At 44.6% G+C, this 18,488-nt stretch overlaps 1 protein-coding gene across 12 annotated transcripts in view; it reads right to left on the bottom strand.

Moving 5' to 3' along the window:
- Positions 1-18,488, bottom strand: part of CCDC30 (coiled-coil domain containing 30) — a 39,109-nt gene that overhangs the window by 11,618 nt on the left and 9,003 nt on the right. For 11 of the 12 annotated variants that reach the window (XM_030016539.2, XM_030016543.2, XM_041124465.1 and 8 more), the window contains 9 exons: positions 15,335-15,430; positions 14,333-14,486; positions 12,557-12,628; positions 11,442-11,557; positions 8,667-8,774; positions 8,121-8,227; positions 7,076-7,268; positions 2,434-2,532; positions 1,655-1,780 (listed from right to left, as the gene is read on the bottom strand). In XM_030016539.2, the coding sequence (XP_029872399.1) occupies positions 1,655-1,780; positions 2,434-2,532; positions 7,076-7,268; positions 8,121-8,227; positions 8,667-8,774; positions 11,442-11,557; positions 12,557-12,628; positions 14,333-14,486; positions 15,335-15,430 (1,071 nt within the window). The remainder of the gene's footprint in view (positions 1-1,654; positions 1,781-2,433; positions 2,533-7,075; positions 7,269-8,120; positions 8,228-8,666; positions 8,775-11,441; positions 11,558-12,556; positions 12,629-14,332; positions 14,487-15,334; positions 15,431-18,488) is intronic. The other variant, XM_030016540.2, reaches the window with a different exon arrangement.

The raw sequence follows: 18,488 nt of genomic DNA, 5'->3' as shown, positions 1-18,488 counted from the left end.
TCATAGCACATCATTAAAATTTACAAGAACAAAAATACTATCCAATTTACTCGCCCATTCTATGCGTTGGACATCCTGACAACATTGAACAACCTCAAATCTTGACCTCTGGGTGTGTATCACCCATGAGAACCCAATGATTTCATGCCAAGCTAATTTCCAGCACTGTGTTGGTAAACAATTTGTCTCAACACAGCTGCTCTATCAAAAGGGAATGAACACATTTGTGAAGGCAGGAATCCCACCAAACACATGCAAAGTCCTCTATTTTAGAGACTGTTACAGTCTAATGCAGGCCACTGGATTTCATCTCGTGGTCCCTTTTATGGAAATATAGTCCTCTCCTTAGGCAAAACCACCAGGCAACTGGTAGCTGAATTACAACCAAACTTACAGGAATGTATGATTTTGATTAAAAGGTCCCCGGATTGTGAGTAGATTGAATTATTGGGGTGCAAAGGTTAAAGAGTGACTCTTCTTGTTTTCCCCATCATCCCCCAAATCAGATAATTCCTTTTCATGTGCGTATTCATAGACTGACCTATCCCCTTGCTAAACCACCCTTCAGCAAGGCTTGGTCTGCATCCCAAGCTTTTACAATGTGAATTTGTTGCCTAACAGCCCTACAAAAATCCTGTCCTCTAGATGCCACTGTTCCTCCAGTGAGACTCTTGTGTATGTGCAGTTGTGCCAACAGTTCAGGACTTTCAGAGTTTCAGGACTCACAGCTGGTTTAAGGCCTCTCAGAATGCTGAAAAATGGGGTTTGTAATAAATGTAACCCCCCCTTTGCCAGCCTCCCTCAGGTCCCCCTTGTCTGCCTGATCCAGGCCACAGATCTGCAGCTCTCCTGAATTTTCAGCCTAATTTTCAGCCTATATTCCTGCCTATGTCTGCACCAGTCCTTGTGCAATTTTGCTGGCATCATACGCTCTCTCTCCTCTATGGCCCAACTGGAAGACAAGAGCACCAGCAACTCTCCCAGCAGATATAAACCTCCAAGAAGTCTATCTAGCAGTGAAATTGCTTCAAGCAAAGTGTACTGAGGTCCTTAGGGCATGTAACAAAAGGCAGCGCTGGGATCCCCACAAGCTGTTCATGTAGACTTCTCTGACTCTTAGGTATTCTGACTTCTTATCACACCATATTCTGGTTAAGAAAGAATACTATTAATATTAAAGGGGACCCATGTTAAACAGCAGTCGTTGCTAACAGGTAACCATGATGTTGCTCTGCAGGGAGGTCTTGGCTCAAATCTACAAGTACCCTGCCATGTTGTGACACAGAGAGATGACAGTTCATGGTCATGAGTCTTATGGTCACAAATAACTCTGCAATAAATACCTAAGTCTGAAAACTTCCACTCTGCCCTCTAGAGAAGGGGGCTTTGGCTACAAAGTTTGAATTACTGTTTTGTTATTAGATTCACTGAAAGGAAAAATAAATTACAGAGTTAGACATGGTTCCATTAAAGCAGATGGATTTAAAACCATCTACCAAAGAAGCTTTGAAACTGGCTGGACTAGAGAAATGCATCAAGAGAAGTCAAAGAACACACTTGGGGGGCAACTGGGGCTGTTTTATGGAGTCACAAAAGGCAAGCCTCCTGCAGGGAGTCCCACTGTAGGAGCTATATGTACTTGGCTGCCCAATACCTTCTTCTCAGCCTTCAGATCTTCTCGTAACAGTTCAAGCTCAGATGCAAGTTGCTTTCTCCGTTGTCTCCGCTCTCCCAGCTGACTTCCCAACTTTTCTATTGTTTCCTGACAACTTTCCAGCATCTGAAACAAACAAAATTAAGAGTCACTTCCACAATGACATTTATTCTAGCAAAAGAGAAACAAATTGCAGAAAATGTGTCTTCTAGGAAAACAAGGCTGGGGAAAACGGTTCTCAAAAGTTGCCAGCAGGATTCCCATACCTTATATGCAGGGCTGGCTGGACATCTCTGAAGGCCTGGAGCCTCCACCTGACCCAACATACCTTGGGAAGGTCATCTCCCACATGTAATGAGCTCCGTCTGGCTTAGACAACTGGCAGATCCAACTGGCTGGCAAGGAACAAATCGACCGCAAAGTCAGCCCCAAACCAGCTGGGAAACAGCCTTGTAAATGTACCTACACACTGCCTAGGTTTCACTAAACCCTAAACAAGAGTCAAGCACCTTCACATGTGTAAACCCTTCATTCTCGCCAGGGAGAGAACAAGCTCCTCAGCTTGCAGTGCTGAAGGCAAGACAATCTCATAAGAGAGACGAGTTATCATGGAGATCATATTGGCATGTTAGCTACTTTCCTCCCAAGATATCCATCTGTCTTGCATGAGCTGATGGGCTACAAATATTCAAAAGATGGTGACAAAGTGCATTCACAGGAGATGCTCATTTGATATATTTCTAAACAAAACAATTTCTTTCCCAAGAAAAACCTCTTACCTCTTGCATCTCTTGTGCTCCAGACGATGCCTGCTCTTCCCCACTCATCTCAGTTTTGTTCTTCTGCACTTCAAGTAACTCTGTTTCTAAACTTGTGATCTTAACATAGACAAACCACAAATTAAAACCAAACCAGTACTCACAACTAGTACTAAATGCACAATTACTACTAAATTGCTCCTTGTGCTGCTATTACAGAATAAGCCCCATGTTTGGAAGCAAGGAGTAGGAGGAGATGTGGACAGTTGCCAGCATGGGCTAGCTCCAGCTCACATCTTTCATCCTGCTGCTTCAAAGGGTGAAGCAGCCATCCAAGGCCAAGTCAGAAAATGAAAGAACCCTACTCCACAAAAGGAGAGAAACGACCCAGACTTATGGTGAAAATTCAACGCCTCCACAGCTTGTGAGCCTTCTACATGCTGCTCTCCCAACACGGAGGACCCTACGAGACCCTGATTTGTATCACAGGCCATCCTCCTTTCCCATGCTGTTGCAGTACCCACTGCCCAGCAGCTGATCTCATCCAAGCAGATGTTGGACCTGGTCCACCAGGACTTGTCCTGGTCCCTCCACCACTCAAAGGAGGCTGTAACTCCCTCTTGCAAGGCTCTGAGGACTCTCAACTTAAGCCAGCAAAAAGCTGACCTCCGTGCTTCTGCTGGCAGGCAAGAGTTTGTCTGGACAAGTGCTCACTCTGCATCTGCACCATCCCCTCCCCCCCCACCCCAAGGCGTGTACCCTTGTGGAGGATCTCGTGGGAATGACTATTAGTCCTGCAGTTTTAAAGGGCTTAAAGGAGCTAGGAGCAGTCCAGCTTCTCCTCCCCATTACGGTTCCTGCAGACCCTTTTGCAAAATCCGAGTCTCGCCACTCACAGCCACTCTGCTCCACTGCCAGCCAGCGCAGCATTCAGCAGCCTTTCGTTTCAGCTCCTTATGCTTGGAAGAAAGTTTGTGCTGGTTTTCTTACTTCTAAACCACCAAGCTGGCCTCCCCAACTGCCTGAGCTGGGCTTTCAATGAACAAGGCTGCAGAGTGAGCAGGGACACTGGAAGGAGATGAAGTCCAGCTGCAGATGAATTACAGCTTAATCTGTACACAGCATACCCCCATACCCATTCAAGCCCCACTCAATACAGATGAGTGTATGGTGAAGCATTTAAGATGCCTTATGCCCTTCTCACCCTCCTTCCTTTGCACTCATTCGCAGATCATTTTTCATTCCTTTCCAATGGGAAGCCAAAGCCAAAGATGTGCCAAGTCTCTGCCAATCCCAGTCCGTTTAAAATTATTACAAAGCAGCACATCAAAGCCCAGGAGTTTTGCTTTCACTGCCAGGCTTCAGGCACAAGATGGCTCTCTTGAGGCTCCCAGCAAGGAATAATCTCTAACAGAGGAAAGCTGCTGTGATACTGCTTTCTAAAACAGATGATGTTACCCAACCTAGGTGTTAAAAGCAAATCGGTGGGGTGAAACACCCAGGCCTCTTGCAGAAGAGCTAGAGAGCAATAAACCCCCTTCCTCTTGCGTGACTAGATGATAGTTTGGGGTTCAACATGACTTTGGAGTTCTGGAAGGGCTTTCAAAGGCAAAATACACCTCCCTCCCCACCTCCCAGCCAACTTTTGGTCATGAAGTTGACACCCAGCTATGCATTTCCATCATTTTGCTTATTTTTCCTCCAAGCCGCTAACTTTTAAGCATTTAAGTTGCGCTCGTAAGTCTCATGCCAATGTCAGAACAATACTCACATTGTATCCCGGTGTCCTCGTTCCGAGTCAGTGGCCTAATCAGCCAAGATTTTTGTAGGCGTGCCAAACCAGAAAAGACTTCCAACTCTTTCTCACATGGGGCAGGCTGGCAAACACCCAGCAGCGCTGCTTTCTCCAGGCTCCAGCACACCTGTCTTCATGCAGTCCTTCCCTCATTACCTCCAAGGCACCCAAAAGCCCCTTGGAGATGAAGGATGCAGCTCTGCAGCCCTTCATCTGAGCAGATGCTGGATCTAACCAAGGGTTAACCCACCTCCTTTTCCATCCTGTAATCCGCCTGTCTCTCCTCCGCCCCGCCGCATTTCTGCCCCTTTTTCAGCTACAGCAGCTGCCAAGCTCATGCCAGCCAAAATGCCTTGCATCTCCCTGGCTACTCGGCACTCCCTGCTGTGCTCACCCTGCATCCCCCAAAGCAGCGCTCCCAGGGATCTGTTTAAGAACGCACTGAGCAAAAAAGGGATTTCTCCAACTTAAAGTGCATCTTCTTTGATTTGTGGAGGGTTGTGTTTATTCTACTTCAGTGAGAAAGTGGGAAACATTTTAGTGTGTGCTGAACAAACCCCGACTTAAACAAAAGCACAGTCATGGTGGACAGACCTTTTGCCATTCCCATCAGAGAGCCTGCCCTTGGCTTCTCAGCTACACACTTAGAAACATGATGTCTGCTGGCATCCTTCATTAAGGTATTTGAACATGCCTTCAGTCTGTTTCACTGTATTTAGAGACTTCTTTCTCACAGCCAGAGGCTACTGACAAGTAATTCATCTTTTCTTCCTTTGAACAATTCATCTTGGAGATGTGTGGCTGCTTCAGCATTCACATGGGATACGCCTTCACACTTGTACTATTTCCTACATCATGTTTTAACACAACAGCAAGCGTACGGACATATCCAAGCACCGCTTACTCCTGACTGAAAACCTCTACGTGCCTTTCCTTCTCACCTCAGAAACCCAAGGTCCTCTAGGGACACTGCAGACTGGCCCTGCTGCATGGCAGTCCAGGACCACGATCACTGCAGAGAGCATCTCAACCTCAGAGGGGAGAGGGCAACTCAGCCCAAGGAAGGAAGAGCTTTTGGCCAAGCTGCAGGGCTTCAGCCAAAGGAAAAGACCTCCTCAGCCAGCCTTTTGGGGGAGAAGCCCACCTACCCATCTAGCAAGACCAATTTCTGGCTTCCTTTGTTCCCTCTGGCTATAAATTCTTCAGCTGCCCTGTCTGCAAGGGATCATGTGCCCTGGTAGTGATGCTGCGCAAATGCTGCAAACGGTATGTTCCCTGGGGGCAAGCAGTGACAAACCAGTCTGTAAAGTGCAGGTGCTCCTCACAGAGCGACGTCCAGAGGGATGGAGAGTCCATGCAGTAAATTGAGGCCAAAGACCACTCTGACAAAGGCAGCATCAGGCTGAGAAGCTTCAGCAATAACTTAATCTTTGCTTAAAACATGGATGGAGATGGCTCTCCAGGTGTTGCAAGAAGACATCTAATGTTGCCACGGTTCTGGTAAACCAGATAATCAACATGGTGCTTCACATCTGCAATTTCCCAGAGGTTCCCTCACATGCAAATGAGCGGAAACAACAAAGACTTTCTATCAACCTCCTAAAGTCAAAGGATGATCTGAATGGTCTTGTCCTATTAACAGGAAAAGATTCAGACTGCCCTGGGTTGGGAGTGCCCAAAATCAAGCAGGACACAGGTTAGGAAGAGACTAGTGAGATCATATCTTGATCAAGATTGAGCAGAGCTTCTCCAGCTTCTCTTCTTGATCAGCTTATCACAGCTCTTCAGAAAGATGTGTCCAGCCATGCCTGCCCCATTCAACAGCAGATGCTGCAGCAAGAGACAGCAGGTGATGAGGGAAACTCACTGTCCCCCCAAATTCAGTATTTTCAGCAGGGATGTCCCCACACAGTGTAGATCCTGGCCCCCCACACCCAGAAGTGCCTTGGTGTTTGCCACACGGGCTGACAGGTCTCCAAGATGCTGTGCTTGGGGAAAAGCCAGAAGTGCAATCCTTTGTCACCAGCATGCTTAACTGGTGACCTTTCCTGGGATTAAGGAGCATCAGTGTTCCACATTGACCATTTTCATCCGTTGGACAGGTCTGGAGAGGGGTTAGGGATTCAAGTCAAAGCGTGGACTTCTATCATGGGTGCCAGGTTAAGGGACAACTCACGGGCTTCAGGAAAACCTCTTGCCTCTCTTCTGAGCCTCAGGAGGACTTGGGGCTTCCTGGAACTTGCTCTTCAGCAGGAACCACAGGCAGAAGAAACAACCATCCAACACGGAAAAGAAGTTCCTGCAGGAGACCAACGCTGAAGTCCGTCAGGAGCACTGATGCCATCTAAGACAGCCTCTCAGGGGAAATCAGAGCTTCTAAGCTACAAAAGCTTCAGAAGAAATAGCTCCAGAGAAAAAAGATGCAACTTGAATTTGAAACTAAAAGGCTTTGCTTCAGCTCAGCCAAGAAACTGAAGGGTGCACAGCCCACACATACAGAAAGGCTGTATGGGAGGAGAGCGTTGCCTGATCTCACTCCTGTGGATGCAGGAGGTACGTTAGCTAGTTAACTCTGCTTGCCCAAGCACCAAGGAGTGGGGACAGGAGCTGGAAAAGACAATGCTGCTGTGACACTGGGGAAATCTGTACCTCCAAGCAAGCATCATTTACTCACTGCTGGATTTTTTTCCTTCTTTTCCCCTTTTTTCTGAAGCTGGCAGGTTTTGCTAGTTGTATTTCTTGTCAAACTAAACAAAGCAGCATGCAGCTTTAGGTCAAACATCATTTTATTTTACTAATCAATATGCAGAGAGAAAAGCAGCTAGAATTAAACAAAACCAAACCATATTTCTTCCATTCCTTACTTACTTTCCACTGAAGTCCCTCCACCTCACTCTCAAACTGTTCCTTCTCCTGCTTGGTTTGGATCTGTGTCTCTCCCAGAATTGATTCCAGCTCTTCATTGCACTCAACCAAATCTTCGTGCTCCTGCTTCAGTTTTTGCAGCTTGTGAAGGAGCTGTGAATTCCTGCCCTCGATGTTTTCAATCGCCTCTCGGCACCTACACACCAAAGACCGACATCACCAAGGCTAGAACTGCTATGTAAATGCACTGACACACATCCAAACTGCTTACCACTGGTGAGGAAAAGCCATTGTGTTTTTCACTATGGAATATTTCTGTCCTGCTAATTTTGAGTCTCACATCCAGCATGACCTGTGCCTGCTCTTATTTAGGTGGCGATACACGGGAATTAGTGGTGACAGGCTCTACACAAGAAATGATGAAGGTCTGGGGAGAAAACTGGTCAGGCACAAGGATGCTAACAGCAGAGAGGCAATGGCAAATTCAACTGCTTGAGGTGGAAAAACAGGCTGGGGCATTTGAAGGGAAAGAGAGTCAGAGGGATGACATGGGATCAGACCTCCTTTCCTCCTTGAACCTGCTAGAAGAGGCACAGCAGCTTCCTGAGCAGGTCACAGGAGAACGAAGCTTTGACTTCCCTTAAAAATCACAGTTTACATATTTAAGTTTGAAAGCCAAGTGTTTTAGTACACCCCTGGACAGCAACCAAATCCAGAGAAATCTTGCCAGCAGCAAAACAGTTTTGAAAACAACACTGTTGTCTGCAGAGAGCCACAAAAGCCCAACCCTATTCTTCTAGGAAAGCCATAAACTGGAGAAAGTGTCAGAAAACAGCCCGCATTATTGATACCAAAGGCTACAGACCCACTCAGGACTGCATTACCTGCAAACTTTCTGATTTGGGAGCAGAGGAACAAAGGTAGTACCAAAGAGTATTCTAAAGAATCCAATACTTAAATCCACCCTGCAAGACAGAATACCAGCAACCAGAGTGCCAGATAAGCCACTGTGAAAATACAACAGGTGAAGGATTTCTACACTGCTCACCTTTTATGAAATGTTTCACTACCCTGATATCTGTCTTCTTGATCTGAGCCAGCTTTGCCTGAAACGCAGTCTCCTTCAATCCTCCCTTCATCCATTGTGCCTTGTGTCTCAAGAGAAAATGAAAAGTTAGCACATAATTAAGAGTGAAATCTTAGCACAATGTGATTCCAAAGCTACCGGAGTCTCTCATAAATAAACAGGACAACCAGAAAACATGAGCTACATCATCTACATCTATCTGCATTAGATGATCCACTGGCCATAGGAGCAAAACCCACCCAAGACCCATAATAATGTGAAGGCACTAGTGGGTATTGGCTTACGCCAAGAGACATGCTCTACACATTAGTGTATTTGTCAGGCCCAGCATAAATCCTACATCACACCTGCACAGGATGCACTCATGCATACATAGAAAGAAGAACACATGCGTTTCTGCACTACAAGCCACGCATCTTCAATTATGGCATGGGGCTGAAATGCAGAGGGGGGCCTGTTTGCTCAATTTGCTTTCTAGAATGGCAAACAAAAAGCCCTTGAAAATACCTGCAGCGAGGACGCAGCGACTTCTTCAGTCTCGGCTGGCGCAGGCAATGGAAGTCCTTGCTTCTCACTCTTCTGATACTCACAGATCTCCTCTTTGAGCTGTTCAACCTTCAAAAGGAAAACACTTGCTTTTATTTTTGGTGAACGTTCATCCTGCCGTCTTAGAGAATTAAAATTCCCCTCAAATTTGCTGTAGATAAACTGCAGATTTATTAATATTAACCACTCAGCTTGAGGGATTGTTTGACATCATGTGGCTATTCCAGCTGGGTGGCCTCAGACTATTTAGAGAGGTAAAGAGCAATAAAAGGGGGAATGTTGCACTGTATTAAAGGGTAAACGATTTTTCTTCATTTACTTCAGTTACTGATCATGCACATGTTGTACATCCCCTTTTACCAAACGGGATTGAAGGCAGAGGGCTGGACAGATCACAACCACTACTTCTGAAGACAACTTTTAGTCTTTGCTGTTATCGATAGGACCAATATAATATTATTATTAGCAGGCAACTGTTCACACCACACAGTCACTTACTCACTCGCACACTCACTCTTGGCTACTGGTTGGAGCAATAGCTGGGAGGCCAACCCCAGCCATTTACTCAGAGGTGGAGGGTTGTACCGCAGTGGCTTCTGGATGGGTGTTCATGAAATCCTGCAGACAGTGCTCACCTTCATCAGATGCAGATATAATCCTGTACTCTTCAAGCGTATCCAGCAGCACACGTGGATGCCATCTGAGCCTCACGCGGTCGATGCTAGGGACCTTGCACAGGTTCAGTGGACCATTAGTGTCCCAGCTTTATCTTTTTTTTTTTTTTTTTCCCGAATTTAACAGCACTGCTAGTCTCTGGAGCTCTCAGCCCTTGCAAAGCTTTCACACACCACCTTCTCAGCATGCATTTTTACTTTCTTCAGTCTCTTCAGCTTCCATCCACACCCACAGGCACCTGCAGAGCCCGCTCACACAGACTCACTCACACCACACAGACACCAACCGAATCCTGCACAGTTAAGGCTCAATACTCCAACTGGTGGAGCACATGGTAGGGATGAGGTCAGTCTCCCACAGACAACCAAACCAGAGTCAACTGGCCAGCCCGCTCCTCTTGCAGCCAGAAAAAAAGACTTCAGGATGCAGAATTTCTGTGGCTTGTAATAAAGTACATGTTCAGCTTCTACAAATTAAAAATCATGGTTTTCTAACTTCTATACCAACAGTTAAACCTCATTCCTAAGGAACAAAGGTAATTTGCTTTTAGCTTAACAACATGGTTGGTTGGAAATTATCTCAATCTGGCTATATTTTTTTTCTGTACAGAGAAAACAATACCTTATTTGTATCTGTGTATTTTTTGTGTATTTATAATTCTTTTTAATATAGATTTAGAAAAAAAATATATATACAGGTGTATGTATACATAGTGACTGAAAGAAGCAATGTCCTAAAGCAAAGAAAATGTTATTTGGAATAAAAAAAATGTAAACTGAGGAATGTGAACTAAATTACGTAATTTTTTTTGCAGACCCAGAAACAGACTGTCCTGTAAATACAAGGTTTGAGATTACAGATATGCTTAGATGCTGTGCTAAGGAAGAACCAGCAACTTTTTTAAATGCAAGGAACAGAACTACATACAAAAATTTTTAAATCCTCAAATGTGAATAAATTATATTCAATAGATATTATTGTAATGAGATGGGCATGGTATTTCTCAGAGATACTCGTATTACTTTAAAAATACTCATTTTAATCCAAGAGGCCCGCAAGGCAGCTGCTGAGCTATCTGTGCTGGGATGGTGTAAGTAATTATAGGCTGCTGGCAACCAATTATTGGCTGTTGAAGGACTGATATAAAGAATTTGAGAGTTAAGAACAGAAACAGAATTTGTGCCAAATGGCACATTTTAATGGGAAACAGACTGTTATATTCACTCACTATTGGCAATCTCAGTAAGGAACTATCTTGTTGATAAAAATTATTGCATTCAGAGAATCCTAAATGTAGTACCTCAAGTATTTAACTACTAGTAACATAACACTAAGCATTTAACTAATAGTAATGTAAGTAATTCACTTAAGAAAGCCCACACAAAATCAAAAGGATTAAGTCTATCTTCTACTGAGCAAATCAACGTAACCACATTTTAATGCAGCCAAGGAGGCTGAGAGGTATCAAAACATGAGCATAAATTTAAAATTGTTTTAAAAATAGCTAGTTTGGGGGTTTAGACTACACTTATTTGCTGTCTTTAATAACAGTCCTCAAGAAAAGGTAGAAATGTTGCTTATTCTGTTTACCCACTTGATTTTTTGCAAACGTTGGCTAGTGACAGAAAGCATCGACCTGATCCTGTACACTGGGCACAGAAAAACATGTATTTCAGGGCCCTACAACGCAATCCCTAAAGCACATGCTCAGTTTGAGCATGCACAGTCCCCTCCGTGTTCAGTGAAGCATCAAACTCCTCCTGCACTGAAGGATGCTATGAGAGCTGAATTTTTTCAGGGCTGCAGTAACAGCAGATGCTTTAAAACACTCTTTGGATATTTATTCTGCCTGTTTCCCAAAGTTTATTACTCCACAAGCCATGAAAGATCAGAACCACAGCTCTGAAAAGACTTGCTATAGAAAAGAGGGGAAAGAGAGAGGCAGGGCAGGTTAAGGAGTAGGACTGAATGTCAGGAGCCAGCCCAGCAGTGTTGGCCACGCAGAGGCTCGTTGGTGCCATGGCAGACCAGGAGATCCAGCAGCAGGAGATGGGTACTCACCAGATCAAGGAACGCTTTTCTCTCCAAGTCGAGTGTTTGGACCCGTGCTCGCAGCGCCAGAATTTCCTTGTCCAGTCTGCTGTTGTGCTCCATGGCCTTCTGTAGCTCAGTCCTGTCTGTACAGAACAGAAAAAACAGGTCACCAACACTGGTTTGGACCTTGACCTCCACCAAGCTCAGAGGGGAGCTAACACATGAATAAGGATTCTGAAATTGCATTGCCCTTATGCACAGGCGTATGTGTGCAACAGCACAGAGGGGAGTTCCCCGTACATACAGGAACACATTCTCTTACTCACATAGTAGAGGTTTATGTTTCTGGAGATCCAGATTCAACAGCAGTGCTATGTTTATTACAGGAGCACAGCAGTCTCTCCATAGTTATTCCAGGGATACAGTTTACCTCTAGATCATGGCAAATGCCTCACCTCAGATATTTAGGTATGGGTTTGACAGATAACTAGGGTAAGCTTTGAAAAACCCAAACAGCCAAATTTCTTATTTTCATCCTAAAATTCATTATTTGCTACGAGCAGAAGCACAATCACAGTTAATGTATCAGTGTTGTGCTAGCATTAATATTTATGAAATGGCCTGTACAGTAAAAATTATGGTTGCATACCAACCTTCAAGTCTGAATCAATAAACATATGCAACCGTCACACCAGTTAATGCAGACTACCTAGTATTTCAAGTGCAAGAAATAGGAAAAGATGTTTGTATTAAGAGCATATTAACATAAACATGTCCAAATATACAGTGGTATCCTAATAAAAACTAGTGAGAAGACAGTTTTTTCTTACAGAAAAGGTGAACAAAGATTTTTCCCTTTTCAGCTTAATGCTAGGCACGGGAAATTTCAGCTTAAATTTTACTTTTATTTAGGCAAAAATAAAAACATATCTTCTTTCTTGGTCCCAGTGTTGGGAGAGGGTGGGGAACCCAACCCTGTTTCAAACAAGGATTTTGATACTGGATTTTCAGTTTTGTAATTTAAAATAAAAGGCAAGGAACCCCTTCTACCAAACTGTTCATTTGCTGAAAAGCCCATTTACAACTACAGAAAGCCTTGATAAAATTCTGGATCTTCTCCGCTTGTAAACAGTGTGACTTACCACTCTCTCTCCATTCATTCACCCCTTCCTCCCGGCTCTCAGGTGCTTGCAGGGCTGACCATGAGGCTGATTCTACAAGGATAATAGAGACAGTTTTGCTGTGGCAGTCCATTTGTATGCTGAACGCTAAACTCTGCAACATTTTGCACTTTGTTAAATACAGAGTTGAAGGAAAATGAAACAAACAAAAAAAGCAGCAGCTAGCTAGACACACAATTTAAAATCTCTGATCACTGAAAACCCAATAACTGGGCTACAAACTGGCCAGGAGCAATCTTGTATTTTCTCTTCAATACAGGCAAGCAGCTGCAAGTTATCATTGAACAAAAATACACTGTTTAAGTGGAGTGTTACTAAAGATCAGAGATTTCATTTTAGGTTTGTATTAGAAAATCAATTTATTTATAGAGCACTTGCCTCTGAAGCTCATCAGGAGGAGAAGGCATGTAGATATACATCATCGAGGAAGCCAGTAAGATGTTATAACACTAATTTTGCACACTAATACTTGCGGCATAATAAACCACACAGACATAACAAGCATTAAACCCTTACTCACAGTTTGGAAAGCCTTATATTCATTTGATATTTAAGAAGATTATAAAACACGCAGGCTACAATCCACTGAGAAGAGTCGCACACTGCAGCCCGTCCATGATCTGGAGAAGCAGTACTGTTTGGAGGCTGCAGTACAATGCTCGCTCCATCCCCAGGGACGCACGTGTATCAATCGATACACAAAGCAGATGCCCACAGAGTGCTCATTTCCCTGCCTTTGATTAAAAGGCTGAAAACAATGATTTTGGAGGCTGACTAGAAGGTTTAGCTAGGTCTGAGTGTTGGGCATGAGCTGTGAGGTCAGCATCAGGACCTGCAATTCACACATAAACCCTACCCAGGTGGTACCAGTCTCCATAAGTAAGTCAGTCTCTGCAAAGGCACATGGGGCAGGAACATTATCTCATCACATTTTGCTGTTCTCCACTGAAATTCTGCATCACAGATTTGGGGACAACATAAGTAACCCAGAGAAAAAGCATCCAGAAATCAGTGTTTTGCTTGGGAAATGTCCTGTAGGAGGTAGCAGTGAAGCACCTGGCTTTAAGGACCACTCCAATAGGAGCTTTATCAAGTAGTTTGATTTCCCACCAGAAAACTGTTTATTTTTACAGTCAGTATTTAAAAATAAATGTAATATTTCAGGGCTGGTCAACAACAGTTATTTCAATAAGGAGGTTAAGCAAATATCAGCAGTGATAAGAATCTAACCAGTCACTTCAAGACTGCTGATAAGCTCCAGTTATGTGCACTTGTTAATGGCTCCTAACAAGGCAGCATCCCAAACATAGCATCTGAAGAACCTAGAGATGAGCGGTCCAGCTGTGCTACCATTGTGTACAATATACTTTAGCTACTCTGTTTCTGGACCAAGTCATCATTTCCTCTCCATCCCCTCCTAGGGCATGAATTTCTGCCTGCATATGAGCCAGGGAGAGGAAGTCAAGACCCTGCTGCTGTAATCACAGATCAGATAACCCCATGTCTCAGTTTTCCCCACTCAGAATTAATTGATTTGTGACTGTTAACGACTGCATTCTGATATCCTAGGTACAGGTAACATCTGACACTGATTTTTCCACATTACAAGCAGAGAGACACAGGACAGCCTGCCTCCAACTCCCCCGGGTGAGAAGTCCAAGGCTTACACTAACCAGGGGTGGTCTAAATGCAGGCCAGTAATTAGGAGTGGCACGCAGCCACAAAAGAAGCACTTACCGATTCTGCTCTGCTCCTTTCTTTGTGCATCCAGCTCATCTGTCAACCTCCGGATCTCCTCCTGGGCCATCAGCAGCCTCTGTGTGGCCTCATCCAGATCTCGTTCAACTCTTGCACGTGATGCTTGTTCCCTCTCCAGCTCCTCTCTGTAGGACTGAAACACAGGGGCTAATGCTCCAAAAGAAATGAGATAACCCTCCTGGCGATGCAACCACAAGGCAGTTCCCCCCTCTGCACTACTCCTGGCCCACCAGAACAGGGGCGGCAACACAAACAGAAAGCAGGTGAACTCGGGGAAGCCACTGCAGAGGCAAGAGACAGACACACAGTGAATAACCCTCTTCACCATGGACACATGCCAAAAAGCAGGTGCAGACCAGCATGCTGTGGCTGTTTTCCTACACAAGGCTCTGTTTTTCCCTGCTCAAGACAATGCCATTAATTACAATGCATTTTCAAACACATAATATATGAGGCTTTCCAATGAGAGGGCTCCACCACACCCCGTGACAGTTTGGTCCAAGGACAATTCAATTCTGCACATTTGTGGTCCCATGGCTAGCCCCAAGCCAGCCTCATGCTGCTAACCTCCTCTTCCAGTCTGCACTTGATCCTAGAGTGCAGGACAAAGACACTGCTCCCACTCACCTGTGATTCTGCAGAAAAGTCATTTCAGCTGATATAAAAAGAGCTATTTCTCACCCCCTTGACTTTGGTCCACTCATCTCCATACCATTAAAGGCAGGTGAGTGCTTACAAGCCAGCCCTGACCCAAAGCTGGGGAGATGTTAACCCTGACTCTCAGCAGAAGCAATTAACTCATGCTTAGCACCAGGCTCATGTGGTTGCACAGCCTGAAGTTCAGAGCTCACTCGCATCCCATCAGCTAAAAACAATAAAAAAAAAAACCAAAAAACTCACAGCATGCTCAAGAACAGACCCACTGCTTGAAATCTAAACTACATGCCATGTCATCAGCAAGAAACTGTGCATACATATTACCTTATTCATTGTCTCTCCAGTAAGCTGCGCGGATTCATGCTGTTGTTGGAGTTCATCTTTCAGTGACTGATGAACATGACCAAACTCATCCTTGCACTGAAAGATATTTTAATAAATCACCACCACCAGAAAGCATGCTGCCATGTATCCCTCAACACCAGTGTGTAGGATTTGCAGTTTCAACATATCTTGATTAGAAGGGGTTTTGTAATCATACCTTATATTTGAAGAGAACATTTCAACCAGACTTATCTCAAATCCTTGTGAAAATCCCTCAGTTGTCTCCGCTAGTACTGGGAACTCCATGGGTTCACTATTTTTTATTTTTTTTTAAACCTATGATCTCCTTGGCATCTTCCTTTTAGAGCCTGTAGGCTCAGCTTTGCCCAAAGAAATGTATTGGGGCTGAGCATGCTTGACTCACTTTATTAGAGTAACCCTGGGTTACTTCCCCATGTCCCTTTCTTTTGAACCACTTATCAAGATAATGGATTCCTGCTCCCCTGCAGCCTGCACATATAAACCAGCATCAAGGATTTGCTAATGCTCAGGAGGTTGGTTGTCATTATTTTGCACCTTGGCTCTAGAGAGGTGAGTGTGCTTGTACATGCCATGCCTTCTACCAGAGCTCAGAAAGCACTTCCCCACGTATATATTAGAGATGACTACACAAAGATGCATGTTTGTACCACGGCTTTTTGCATTAGCGAGGATGCATCAAAAAAAATCAATTATGCTTGAGCAGTCTAGCTAAAAGCTGCATTCATTTCTGTAACAGACAGGAACATATCTGGACCTCCAGTTTAAGAGTGAAACAAGTACGTAACAGGTCATTTGCGAATAAGAAAGGCTACATGTTCCAGTAAACAGAGTAACAAGAGCAATTAACCTATTAACCTGTAACACTGCTGTGACTCTAATGATTCTGTAAAACAAGTGTGATGCTACCCCAAACAATGGAGTGCTTAATCAACAGTTTCTAGTTCACAAGCATGGACAGCAATGACATCATCTGGGGAGAATAAACAGTCCGCTTTAGAGGAACTGTTTTCCTGAAAAATAGATCTCCAGTGTATCTTTCACCTGGTTTTAAAAATACAGAAAACAAGGTGCCCAGTATAAGAACTGCAGAGAAGTTGCATTTGATTAGAAATGAGGAGCATTAAGCTTATAATGTGTTTTGATCATGCAAGAATACATTTTCCTTTAATAAGTCTCATTCCTCTAAACAGCTGCAAGAAAAGTGGGTCAAAGTCAGGTATTTATAGGCCTGTCTACCTACTAGGGGACTCTGGCACCACGTACCAGGAGGAATTCAAGTAAACTCCACATTGTTCTTCACACATAGACAGCCTATATTATTTCCACGTACAAGACTTTGCCTTGGGGCTCTGTCCTTCACCCAGCCCAGGTGCAACAACACTCTCTCCATCCTTATCCAGCACTCAAGACCAGTCTTGTTACAGAAACATGTTAATTACAGGATCATTAGAAAGAACGGTCCTGAGAAGGGACTGCTAGGAGGTCAGCTGCATCCTCAGAAGGACAAGGTCCGTGCAAGAAGGTTTGGATTCAACACCAGACTTGCAGGCATCTGCATCCTTCATTTGCCCTGGACCTACTTCCCTTACTCAGCTGTGGCACTGAAGGAAGAGCAAATCCAGTCACACCCGGTAAATGCTCGGTAGCAGATACGGTTAACTGGCACTTAATTGGAAGGTTACAGCTCTGTCTCCCCTTTTTAACTACAGTGGGGTTTCTATTACGCTGGTCCGTAGGAAAAAATAACGTGTTTGCAGCAAACATTTGTACCAAGTGACAGGCATTCACGGGTAGATTATTCAGGATTCGTAGAGAGGCATTTTGTATCCAAGAGCAAGAGACAGCGCATTAGCGAAGTTCCTCTACCTCACTGCAAACAGATTCTTTGATTCCAAGGTGGATATTTACATCCGAAGGTGTTATTGTACCATGGATGAATCCTGAATGACACCCAGCCCTACAATAGTTAGGCAGACTAGGGCTCTCCAGCCAGAAAGGGATGCTCTTCAAGTCAGTAAAATCCCAAGTGGCACAGAAAAGGCAGATAAAAAGGCAATTGTTTCCTGCCTCTTAATACAAGAGCTGGAGAGCATCAAACAAAGCCAGGAGATGGTAGGTTGAAACAAAGGAACTTCATGTGACAGTAGCTGAACTGTGAAATTCCTCACTGTAAGATATTGAGGATATTAAGAAAACTGCATGGGTTTAACAAGCAACCAAATTCATGGAAGATAAAAATTAATCAAGGACTACTAGACACAACGATAGAACCTCTGGTTCAGACACTGCACGCCACTGGAGGCAAGGAGAGCATTTGTGATGACCTATCACAACATATTTGCCCTCCTATGACACTGTCTTCTGAGGTTTTGCATTTGCCTTCTGGTGAATGATGATGGCACAACACAGCCCAAACCAAGCTGAGCTTCGCAGCAGGTCTGCCAAGCCTTCCTCCTTCAGCAAGCTCACCCAAAAAAGGCCAATAAGCTTTCAAACTCCAAACCAGTTTTATCAGAATGAAAAACCAGAAACTTAAAACTGTAGAAAGTTCAAGATAGTGACAGAAGATGAGACGGCAATGAATTGGTCTGTCTGCAAGTCTTCCACCTGCTTGTGCCCCAGCCAACTCCAACTTCGAGGTCACCAAACCCTGCCAGTCCCCTCTGTCCCCAGGAGGGCTTTCCTATGAATCCTGGCTGGCTGTGCTTTGCAGGGGCTGCAGCTCCTGGCCCTCTTGTGTCCCCCTTGCAGCCTGGAGCCTTCTCCCCTAAGCTCACCCACTGGGTCCCCAGGCAGGAGCAACCCCTCTCCCTCCAGACGGGCAACCTGGCCTGGCGACTTCTGAAGCGGCAGGAGGAGACTGGGAAAAACAAGAAAAACTTAACACTGTATCACAAATACTGCAGGGCTAAACAGGCTCTGGACCTGGCCCAGTACAGCAATTTTTGTGCTCCTGTACATCTGACAGCCATTACTGTCAGAATTAAGTTATGGATGAGGCCAGTAAGCACAGCAATGTGGGAGAAACAGCTATGAGAACCAGCAGCTCCTGGGCTCCAGTTGCCTGAAATGGCCGTATTCAGGAGTAGATGGAAGTCGGGGGCCTTGGTGG

Source organism: Aquila chrysaetos, chromosome 6 (assembly GCF_900496995.4).
Source record: "Aquila chrysaetos chrysaetos chromosome 6, bAquChr1.4, whole genome shotgun sequence".
Lineage (NCBI taxonomy): Eukaryota > Metazoa > Chordata > Aves > Accipitriformes > Accipitridae > Aquila > Aquila chrysaetos.
The sequence above is the reverse complement of the archived record's forward strand: the minus strand, read 5'-3'. Positions and strand labels throughout refer to the sequence as shown.